We start from the raw sequence: 14,188 nt of genomic DNA, 5'->3' as shown, positions 1-14,188 counted from the left end.
TCCACATTATACAACACACACACCCTGAGCACACCGCTCCACATTATACAACACACCACACCCTGAGCACACCGCTCCACATTATACATCACACACACCCTGAGCACACCGCTCCACATTATACAACACACACACCCTGAGCACACCGCTCCACATTATACAACACACACACCCTGAGCACACCGCTCCACATTATACAACACACACACCCTGAGCACACCGCTCCACATTATACAACACACACACCCTGAGCACACCGCTCCACATTATACAACACACACACCCTGAGCACACCGCTCCACATTATACAACACACACACCCTGAGCACACCGCTCCACATTATACAACACACACACACCCTGAGCACACCGCTCCACATTATACAACACACACACCCTGAGCACACCGCTCCACATTATACAACACACACACACCCTGAGCACACCGCTCCACATTATACAACACACACACCCTGAGCACACCGCTCCACATTATACAACACACACACACCCTGAGCACACCGCTCCACATTATACAACACACACACACCCTGAGCACACCGCTCCACATTATACAACACACACACACCCTGAGCACACCGCTCCACATTATACAACACACACACCCTGAGCACACCGCTCCACATTATACAACACACACACACCCTGAGCACACCGCTCCACATTATACAACACACACACCCTGAGCACACCGCTCCACATTATACAACACACACACCCTGAGCACACCGCTCCACATTATACAACACACACACCCTGAGCACACCGCTCCACATTATACAACACACACACACCCTGAGCACACCGCTCCACATTATACAACACACACACCCTGAGCACACCGCTCCACATTATACAACACACACACACCCTGAGCACACCGCTCCACATTATACAACACACACACCCTGAGCACACCGCTCCACATTATACAACACACACACCCTGAGCACACCGCTCCACATTATACAACACACACACCCTGAGCACACCGCTCCACATTATACAACACACACACCCTGAGCACACCGCTCCACATTATACAACACACACACACCCTGAGCACACCGCTCCACATTATACAACACACACACACCCTGAGCACACCGCTCCACATTATACAACACACACACCCTGAGCACACCGCTCCACATTATACAACACACACACCCTGAGCACACCGCTCCACATTATACAACACACACACCCTGAGCACACCGCTCCACATTATACAACACACACACCCTGAGCACACCGCTCCACATTATACAACACACACACACCCTGAGCACACCGCTCCACATTATACAACACACACACCCTGAGCACACCGCTCCACATTATACAACACACACACACCCTGAGCACACCGCTCCACATTATACAACACACACACCCTGAGCACACCGCTCCACATTATACAACACACACACACCCTGAGCACACCGCTCCACATTATACAACACACACACCCTGAGCACACCGCTCCACATTATACAACACACACACACCCTGAGCACACCGCTCCACATTATACAACACACACACCCTGAGCACACCGCTCCACATTATACAACACACACACACCCTGAGCACACCGCTCCACATTATACAACACACACACCCTGAGCACACCGCTCCACATTATACAACACACACACCCTGAGCACACCGCTCCACATTATACAACACACACACCCTGAGCACACCGCTCCACATTATACAACACACACACACCCTGAGCACACCGCTCCACATTATACAACACACACACCCTGAGCACACCGCTCCACATTATACAACACACACACCCTGAGCACACCGCTCCACATTATACAACACACACACACCCTGAGCACACCGCTCCACATTATACAACACACACACACCCTGAGCACACCGCTCCACATTATACAACACACACACCCTGAGCACACCGCTCCACATTATACAACACACACACACCCTGAGCACACCGCTCCACATTATACAACACACACACCCTGAGCACACCGCTCCACATTATACAACACACACACCCTGAGCACACCGCTCCACATTATACAACACACACACCCTGAGCACACCGCTCCACATTATACAACACACACACCCTGAGCACACCGCTCCACATTATACAACACACACACACCCTGAGCACACCGCTCCACATTATACAACACACACACACCCTGAGCACACCGCTCCACATTATACAACACACACACACCCTGAGCACACCGCTCCACATTATACAACACACACACACCCTGAGCACACCGCTCCACATTATACAACACACACACACCCTGAGCACACCGCTCCACATTATACAACACACACACCCTGAGCACACCGCTCCACATTATACAACACACACACCCTGAGCACACCGCTCCACATTATACAACACACACACACCCTGAGCACACCGCTCCACATTATACAACACACACACACCCTGAGCACACCGCTCCACATTATACAACACACACACCCTGAGCACACCGCTCCACATTATACAACACACACACCCTGAGCACACCGCTCCACATTATACAACACACACACACCCTGAGCACACCGCTCCACATTATACAACACACACACCCTGAGCACACCGCTCCACATTATACAACACACACACCCTGAGCACACCGCTCCACATTATACAACACACACACCCTGAGCACACCGCTCCACATTATACAACACACACACACCCTGAGCACACCGCTCCACATTATACAACACACACACACCCTGAGCACACCGCTCCACATTATACAACACACACACACCCTGAGCACACCGCTCCACATTATACAACACACACACCCTGAGCACACCGCTCCACATTATACAACACACACACCCTGAGCACACCGCTCCACATTATACAACACACACACCCTGAGCACACCGCTCCACATTATACAACACACACACCCTGAGCACACCGCTCCACATTATACAACACACACACACCCTGAGCACACCGCTCCACATTATACAACACACACACACCCTGAGCACACCGCTCCACATTATACAACACACACACCCTGAGCACACCGCTCCACATTATACAACACACACACCCTGAGCACACCGCTCCACATTATACAACACACACACCCTGAGCACACCGCTCCACATTATACAACACACACACACCCTGAGCACACCGCTCCACATTATACAACACACACACCCTGAGCACACCGCTCCACATTATACAACACACACACCCTGAGCACACCGCTCCACATTATACAACACACACACCCTGAGCACACCGCTCCACATTATACAACACACACACCCTGAGCACACCGCTCCACATTATACAACACACACACACCCTGAGCACACCGCTCCACATTATACAACACACACACCCTGAGCACACCGCTCCACATTATACAACACACACACCCTGAGCACACCGCTCCACATTATACAACACACACACCCTGAGCACACCGCTCCACATTATACAACACACACACCCTGAGCACACCGCTCCACATTATACAACACACACACACCCTGAGCACACCGCTCCACATTATACAACACACACACCCTGAGCACACCGCTCCACATTATACAACACACACACACCCTGAGCACACCGCTCCACATTATACAACACACACACACCCTGAGCACACCGCTCCACATTATACAACACACACACCCTGAGCACACCGCTCCACATTATACAACACACACACCCTGAGCACACCGCTCCACATTATACAACACACACACCCTGAGCACACCGCTCCACATTATACAACACACACACCCTGAGCACACCGCTCCACATTATACAACACACACACCCTGAGCACACCGCTCCACATTATACAACACACACACCCTGAGCACACCGCTCCACATTATACAACACACACACCCTGAGCACACCGCTCCACATTATACAACACACACACCCTGAGCACACCGCTCCACATTATACAACACACACACACCCTGAGCACACCGCTCCACATTATACAACACACACACACCCTGAGCACACCGCTCCACATTATACAACACACACACACCCTGAGCACACCGCTCCACATTATACAACACACACACACCCTGAGCACACCGCTCCACATTATACAACACACACACACCCTGAGCACACCGCTCCACATTATACAACACACACACACCCTGAGCACACCGCTCCACATTATACAACACACACACCCTGAGCACACCGCTCCACATTATACAACACACACACCCTGAGCACACCGCTCCACATTATACAACACACACACCCTGAGCACACCGCTCCACATTATACAACACACACACCCTGAGCACACCGCTCCACATTATACAACACACACACCCTGAGCACACCGCTCCACATTATACAACACACACACCCTGAGCACACCGCTCCACATTATACAACACACACACACCCTGAGCACACCGCTCCACATTATACAACACACACACACCCTGAGCACACCGCTCCACATTATACAACACACACACACCCTGAGCACACCGCTCCACATTATACAACACACACACACCCTGAGCACACCGCTCACATTATACAACACACACACCCTGAGCACACCGCTCCACATTATACAACACACACACCCTGAGCACACCGCTCCACATTATACAACACACACACCCTGAGCACACCGCTCCACATTATACAACACACACACCCTGAGCACACCGCTCCACATTATACAACACACACACACCCTGAGCACACCGCTCCACATTATACAACACACACACACCTGAGCACACCGCTCCACATTATACAACACACACACCCTGAGCACACCGCTCCACATTATACAACACACACACCCTGAGCACACCGCTCCACATTATACAACACACACACACCCTGAGCACACCGCTCCACATTATACAACACACACACACCCTGAGCACACCGCTCCACATTATACAACACACACACCCTGAGCACACCGCTCCACATTATACAACACACACACACCCTGAGCACACCGCTCCACATTATACAACACACACACCCTGAGCACACCGCTCCACATTATACAACACACACACCCTGAGCACACCGCTCATTATACAACACACACACCCTGAGCACACCGCTCCACATTATACAACACACACACCCTGAGCACACCGCTCCACATTATACAACACACACACACCCTGAGCACACCGCTCCACATTATACAACACACACACACCCTGAGCACACCGCTCCACATTATACAACACACACACCCTGAGCACACCGCTCCACATTATACAACACACACACCCTGAGCACACCGCTCCACATTATACAACACACACACCCTGAGCACACCGCTCCACATTATACAACACACACACCCTGAGCACACCGCTCCACATTATACAACACACACACCCTGAGCACACCGCTCCACATTATACAACACACACACACCCTGAGCACACCGCTCCACATTATACAACACACACACCCTGAGCACACCGCTCCACATTATACAACACACACACCCTGAGCACACCGCTCCACATTATACAACACACACACCCTGAGCACACCGCTCCACATTATACAACACACACACACCCTGAGCACACCGCTCCACATTATACAACACACACACACCCTGAGCACACCGCTCCACATTATACAACACACACACCCTGAGCACACCGCTCCACATTATACAACACACACACACCCTGAGCACACCGCTCCACATTATACAACACACACACACCCTGAGCACACCGCTCCACATTATACAACACACACACCCTGAGCACACCGCTCCACATTATACAACACACACACCCTGAGCACACCGCTCCACATTATACAACACACACACCCTGAGCACACCGCTCCACATTATACAACACACACACCCTGAGCACACCGCTCCACATTATACAACACACACACACCCTGAGCACACCGCTCCACATTATACAACACACACACACCCTGAGCACACCGCTCCACATTATACAACACACACACCCTGAGCACACCGCTCCACATTATACAACACACACACACCCTGAGCACACCGCTCCACATTATACAACACACACACACCCTGAGCACACCGCTCCACATTATACAACACACACACCCTGAGCACACCGCTCCACATTATACAACACACACACCCTGAGCACACCGCTCCACATTATACAACACACACACCCTGAGCACACCGCTCCACATTATACAACACACACACCCTGAGCACATTATACAACACACACACCCTGAGCACACCGCTCCACATTATACAACACACACACCCTGAGCACACCGCTCCTCATTATACAACACACACACACCGAGCACACCGCTCCACATTATACAACACACACACCCTGAGCACATTGTACAACACACACACACCCTGAGCACACCGCTCCACATTATACAACACACACACCCTGAGCACACCGCTCCACATTATACAACACACACACCCTGAGCACATTGTACAACACACACACACCCTGAGCACACCGCTCCACATTATACAACACACACACCCTGAGCACACCGCTCCACATTATACAACACACACACCCTGAGCACACCGCTCCACATTATACAACACACACACCCTGAGCACACCGCTCCACATTATACAACACACACACCCTGAGCACACCGCTCCACATTATACAACACACACACACCCTGAGCACACCGCTCCACATTATACAACACACACACCCTGAGCACACCGCTCCACATTATACAACACACACACACCCTGAGCACACCGCTCCACATTATACAACACACACACCCTGAGCACACCGCTCCACATTATACAACACACACACCCTGAGCACACCGCTCCACATTATACAACACACACACACCCTGAGCACACCGCTCCACATTATACAACACACACACACCCTGAGCACACCGCTCCACATTATACAACACACACACACCCTGAGCACACCGCTCCACATTATACAACACACACACACCCTGAGCACACCGCTCCACATTATACAACACACACACCCTGAGCACACCGCTCCACATTATACAACACACACACACACCGAGCACACCGCTCCACATTATACAACACACACACACCCTGAGCACACCGCTCCACATTATACAACACACACACACCCTGAGCACACCGCTCCACATTATACAACACACACACACCCTGAGCACACCGCTCCACATTATACAACACACACACCCTGAGCACACCGCTCCACATTATACAACACACACACCCTGAGCACACCGCTCCACATTATACAACACACACACTCCTGAGCACACCGCTCCACATTATACAACACACACACACCCTGAGCACACCGCTCCACATTATACAACACACACACACCCTGAGCACACCGCTCCACATTATACAACACACACACCCTGAGCACACCGCTCCACATTATACAACACACACACCCTGAGCACACCGCTCCACATTATACAACACACACACACCCTGAGCACACCGCTCCACATTATACAACACACACACACCCTGAGCACACCGCTCCACATTATACAACACACACACACCCTGAGCACACCGCTCCACATTATACAACACACACACACCCTGAGCACACCGCTCCACATTATACAACACACACACACCCTGAGCACACCGCTCCACATTATACAACACACACACACCCTGAGCACACCGCTCCACATTATACAACACACACACACCCTGAGCACACCGCTCCACATTATACAACACACACACACCCTGAGCACACCGCTCCACATTATACAACACACACACCCTGAGCACACCGCTCCACATTATACAACACACACACACCCTGAGCACACCGCTCCACATTATACAACACACACACACCCTGAGCACACCGCTCCACATTATACAACACACACACACCCTGAGCACACCGCTCCACATTATACAACACACACACACCCTGAGCACACCGCTCCACATTATACAACACACACACCCTGAGCACACCGCTCCACATTATACAACACACACATCCTGAGCACACCGCTCCACATTATACAACACACACACACCGAGCACACCGCTCCACATTATACAACACACACACATCCTGAGCACACCGCTCCACATTATACAACACACACACACCGAGCACACCGCTCCACATTATACAACACACACACACCCTGAGCACACCGCTCCACATTATACAACACACACACACCCTGAGCACACCGCTCCACATTATACAACACACACACACCCTGAGCACACCGCTCCACATTATACAACACACATACACCCTGAGCACACCGCTCCACATTATACAACACACACACACCCTGAGCACACCGCTCCACATTATACAACACACACACCCTGAGCACACCGCTCCACATTATACAACACACATACACCCTGAGCACACCGCTCCACATTATACAACACACACACACCCTGAGCACACCGCTCCACATTATACAACACACATACACCCTGAGCACACCGCTCCACATTATACAACACACACACCCTGAGCACATTGTACAACACACACACACCCTGAGCACACCGCTCCACATTATACAACACACACACACCCTGAGCACACCGCTCCACATTATACAACACACACACACCGAGCACACCGCTCCACATTATACAACACACACACATCCTGAGCACACTGCTCCACATTATACAACACACACACCCTGAGCACACCGCTCCACATTATACAACACACACACCCTGAGCACATTGTACAACACACACACACCCTGAGCACACCGCTCCACATTATACAACACACACACCCTGAGCACACCGCTCCACATTATACAACACACACACACCCTGAGCACACCGCTCCACATTATACAACACACACACACCGAGCACACCGCTCCACATTATACAACACACACATCCTGAGCACACCGCTCCACATTATACAACACACACACCCTGAGCACACCGCTCCACATTATACAACACACACACACCCTGAGCACACCGCTCCACATTATACAACACACACACACCCTGAGCACACCGCTCCACATTATACAACACACACACCCTGAGCACACCGCTCCACATTATACAACACACACATCCTGAGCACACGGCTCCACATTATACAACACACACACATCCTGAGCACACCGCTCCACATTATACAACACACACACCCTGAGCACACCGCTCCACATTATACAACACACACACCCTGAGCACATTGTACAACACACACACACCCTGAGCACACCGCTCCACATTATACAACACACACACCCTGAGCACACCGCTCCACATTATACAACACACACACACCCTGAGCACACCGCTCCACATTATACAACACACACACACCGAGCACACCGCTCCACATTATACAACACACACATCCTGAGCACACCGCTCCACATTATACAACACACACATCCTGAGCACACCGCTCCACATTATACAACACACACACCCTGAGCACACCGCTCCACATTATACAACACACACATCCTGAGCACACGGCTCCACATTATACAACACACACACATCCTGAGCACACCGCTCCACATTATACAACACACACACCCTGAGCACACCGCTCCACATTATACAACACACACACCCTGAGCACATTGTACAACACACACACACCCTGAGCACACCGCTCCACATTATACAACACACACACCCTGAGCACACCGCTCCACATTATACAACACACACACCCTGAGCACACCGCTCCACATTATACAACACACACACACCCTGAGCACACCGCTCCACATTATTCAACACACACATCCTGAGCACACCGCTCCACATTATACAACACACACACCCTGAGCACACCGCTCCACATTATACAACACACACACACCCTGAGCACATTGTACAACACACACACCCTGAGCACATTATACAACACACACACCCTGAGCACATTATACAACACACACACCCTGAGCACATTATACAACACACACACCCTGAGCACATTGTACAACACACACACCCTGAGCACATTATACAACACACACACCCTGAGCACATTATACAACACACACACCCTGAGCACACCGCTCCACATTATACAACACACATACACCCTGAGCACACCGCTCCACATTATACAACACACACACCCTGAGCACACCGCTCCACATTATACAACACACACACCCTGAGCACTCCGCTCCACATTATACAACACACACACCCTGAGCACACCGCTCCACATTATACAACACACACACACCCTGAGCACACCGCTCCACATTATACAACACACACACCCTGAGCACACCGCTCCACATTATACAACACACACACCCTGAGCACACCGCTCCACATTATACAACACACACACACCCTGAGCACACCGCTCCACATTATACAACACACACACCCTGAGCACACCGCTCCACATTATACAACACACACATCCTGAGCACACCGCTCCACATTATACAACACACACACCCTGAGCACATTGTACAACACACACACACCCTGAGCACACCGCTCCACATTATACAACACACACACCCTGAGCACACCGCTCCACATTATACAACACACACACACCCTGAGCACACCGCTCCACATTATACAACACACACACATCCTGAGCACACCGCTCCACATTATACAACACACACACCCTGAGCACACCGCTCCACATTATACAACACACACACCCTGAGCACACCGCTCCACATTATACAACACACACACACCCTGAGCACATTGTACAACACACACACCCTGAGCACATTATACAACACACACACCCTGAGCACATTATACAACACACACACCCTGAGCACATTATACAACACACACACCCTGAGCACATTATACAACACACACACCCTGAGCACATTATACAACACATACACCCTGAGCACATTATACAACACACACACCCTGAGCACACCGCTCCACATTATACAACACACATACACCCTGAGCACACCGCTCCACATTATACAACACACACACCCTGAGCACACCGCTCCACATTATACAACACACACACCCTGAGCACACCGCTCCACATTATACAACACACACACCCTGAGCACACCGCTCCACATTATACAACACACACACACCCTGAGCACACCGCTCCACATTATACAACACACACACCCTGAGCACACCGCTCCACATTATACAACACACACACCCTGAGCACACCGCTCCACATTATACAACACACACATCCTGAGCACACCGCTCCACATTATACAACACACACACCCTGAGCACACCGCTCCACATTATACAACACACACACCCTGAGCACACCGCTCCACATTATACAACACACACACACCCTGAGCACACCGCTCCACATTATACAACACACACACACCGAGCACACCGCTCCACATTATACAACACACACACCCTGAGCACACCGCTCCACATTATACAACACACACACCCTGAGCACACCGCTCCACATTATACAACACACACACCCTGAGCACACCGCTCCACATTATACAACACACACACCCTGAGCACACCGCTCCACATTATACAACACACACACCCTGAGCACACCGCTCCACATTATACAACACACACACCGAGCACACCGCTCCACATTATACAACACACACACCGAGCACACCGCTCCACATTATACAACACACACACCCTGAGCACACCGCTCCACATTATACAACACACACACCCTGAGCACACCGCTCCACATTATACAACACACACACCCTGAGCACACCGCTCCACATTATACAACATACACCCTGAGCACATTGTACAACACACACACACCCTGAGCACACCGCTCCACATTAGAAGACACAAGCACACCGCTCCACGTTTATAAAACAGGCAAGGGATATACTGCTCCACATTATACAACACACACACACACCAACACCACTGTTCACATCTGGCTGGTTGATGGTCTCTGATATGCAATCCTCCCCACAAGGGAATGGAAAGCTGGGGCCAGGCTGCCGGCTCTCCCGTGCCGCGCTCCACAGTCCAAGTGTCACCTTCATTGCAAGGTCACCGAGCCGGACTGTCAGCGGCCGCCCAAACTCCAAACCGCAGCTCAACTCAACTCACCTCCCCGCCGGCTTCTGCTTGAGGTCGCAGCTGGATTTGGCTTCGATCTGCTGGGATGGACCTGCGGAGAGGGAGAGACAGTGAGAGAGACGGAGACGGACCTGTGAGCTGGGCCGAGTGCTGCGCGACTTCTTACCCGTCCGACGCTGTGTTGCCAGCCTGCTGGGTCCCCGGGTAATGGTGTACATGGTCAGCGTCAGCCTCTCTACTGCAACGCAGTCCGGGCCCGGACAGAGTCAGCACCTCCCCGGCTGACAGGGACCCACCCCCTGACCAGCCTCACCGAGACCCGCCCCTAAAGCCAGCTCTCGGGAACTCTAAACGTCAACCGAAGAACACCTAACCCCAGCTCAGTTCCACTCCCTGAGACCACCCAACGCATCCTTCCGGGACCCCCCAAACTCCAACCCAATCCAACGCCGAGGGCCACCCAACCCATCAACCCGGATCACCCGACCTAACCCATTATTCCGGGACCACCCAATCCAATCCAAGGTTCTGGAACCATTTAATTCGTCACCTTAGGAGCACCCAATCCAACCCCCAGAACCACCAACCCCAATTCTCGTTCCTGGGCACCACCCAACCCAATCAAATCCATCACCTCGGCTTAACCCATCAGTCCAGGACCATTTGTCCATTACAGTATTGGTAGGAGTGACCACTGCACAGCCCTTATGGAGACAAAGTCCTGTTTTCACACTGACGATACACTCCAGTGTGTTGTATGGTACTATCACTAAGTGGGATACATTCAGAACAGGTCTAGCAGCAGCAGAATTGCATCCCACCACAATCTGTAACCTCAAGACCTGGCATATTCCTCATTCTACCATTACCATCAAAGTGGGGGACTAACACTGTTTCAATGAGAGGAGTTGGGGATTATGTCAGGAGCAGCACCAGGCATACCTAAAAAACGAGAACCCAGCCTGGTGAAGCCACAACTCAGGATTACATGCATGTTGAACAGTGGAAGCAGCATGTCACAGACAAAGCTAAGTGATCCCACGACCAACTGATTAGATCAAAGCTCTACAGTGCTGCCACATTCTGTCGTGAATGGTGTTGGACAATTAACCAACTAATGGCAGAAGGGTCCATGAACAATCCCATCGTCAATGATGGCAGAACCCAGCACAAGTTAAAGAAACAATGCAGAAGTGTCTGCAGCCATCTTCAGCCAGAAGTGTGTGTGTGTGACCCATCTTAGCCACCTCCTCAGAACTCCGACATCACAGATGATACCCTTCAGCCAATTACATCCACTCCATGTGATATTGTGATGGTCTTTGACCCAGAAGCAGTAACAATGAGGAAAATTTGAAATGATTTTAAAATGCCTTGTGAATTTAATTGTTTGAAAAGAACTATTAAGAGTTTGCATCACTTGTAAAGGTATCAGTTATAATTTTTGAATAACAGTTGCTTGGTAGGACAGAACTTGAATATTGTTGGAAAGGGAGACATGTTACCAAAGCTTTTCATCTTGCCCTCATCAGGACAAATGCAAGAATGCCAGACTTCAAACTATCACAACAATTTATACTGCAGGATAAAAGGGTGCTGATTGGTTGGGAAGTCAACTCTGATTAGTCACGATGTTGCCGTGGAGAATGCAATAGAGAATTATAGACTCCCCAAGCTCCTGGGTAATTCAAAACAAAAGATACATGGCTTGAGGATATTTCTTTTCTTTCCAAGAACAGGTCTCTGCATATGAATATATGCCACTTCTAGCAAACGTCAGCAAGCCACATTACAAGCTGTATATGAGTCTTCTTCGAAACCTGAGTCCTGAAGAACAGTCATAATGGACTCAAAATGTTAACTTTATTTCTCTCTCCACAGATGCTGTCAGACCTGCTGAGTTTTTCCAGTACTTTCTGTTTTTATCTCAGATCTCCTGCGTCCACAGTATTTTGCTTTTGTTTCATGTTACAAACTCGATTGATTGTTTTAAAGTGGTTCTTAGTGTAGCTATTAGCACACTCAGGATTGTTCAGCATGTACTGCTC

General features: G+C 50.4%; 1 protein-coding gene across 3 annotated transcripts in view; it reads right to left on the bottom strand.

Moving 5' to 3' along the window:
• The window catches only part of mcrip2 (MAPK regulated corepressor interacting protein 2), a 119,886-nt gene extending 107,245 nt beyond the window's left edge, over nt 1–12,641 (bottom strand). Inside the window, exons 1-2 of one of the 3 annotated variants that reach the window (XM_041206714.1) lie at nt 12,307–12,641; nt 12,171–12,231 (exon numbers count right to left, since the gene is read on the bottom strand). In XM_041206714.1, the coding sequence (XP_041062648.1) occupies nt 12,171–12,231; nt 12,307–12,358 (113 nt within the window). In that variant the 5' untranslated portion in view covers nt 12,359–12,641. The remainder of the gene's footprint in view (nt 1–12,170; nt 12,232–12,306) is intronic. The other 2 variants (XM_041206716.1, XM_041206715.1) reach the window with 2 other exon arrangements.
• Nucleotides 12,642–14,188: the final 1,547 nt, after the last annotated feature.

The sequence above is a fragment of the Carcharodon carcharias genome, chromosome 15 (assembly GCF_017639515.1).
Source record: "Carcharodon carcharias isolate sCarCar2 chromosome 15, sCarCar2.pri, whole genome shotgun sequence".
NCBI classification, from domain to species: Eukaryota; Metazoa; Chordata; class Chondrichthyes; order Lamniformes; family Lamnidae; genus Carcharodon; species Carcharodon carcharias.
This window is presented reverse-complemented; position numbering and strand designations above follow the sequence as displayed.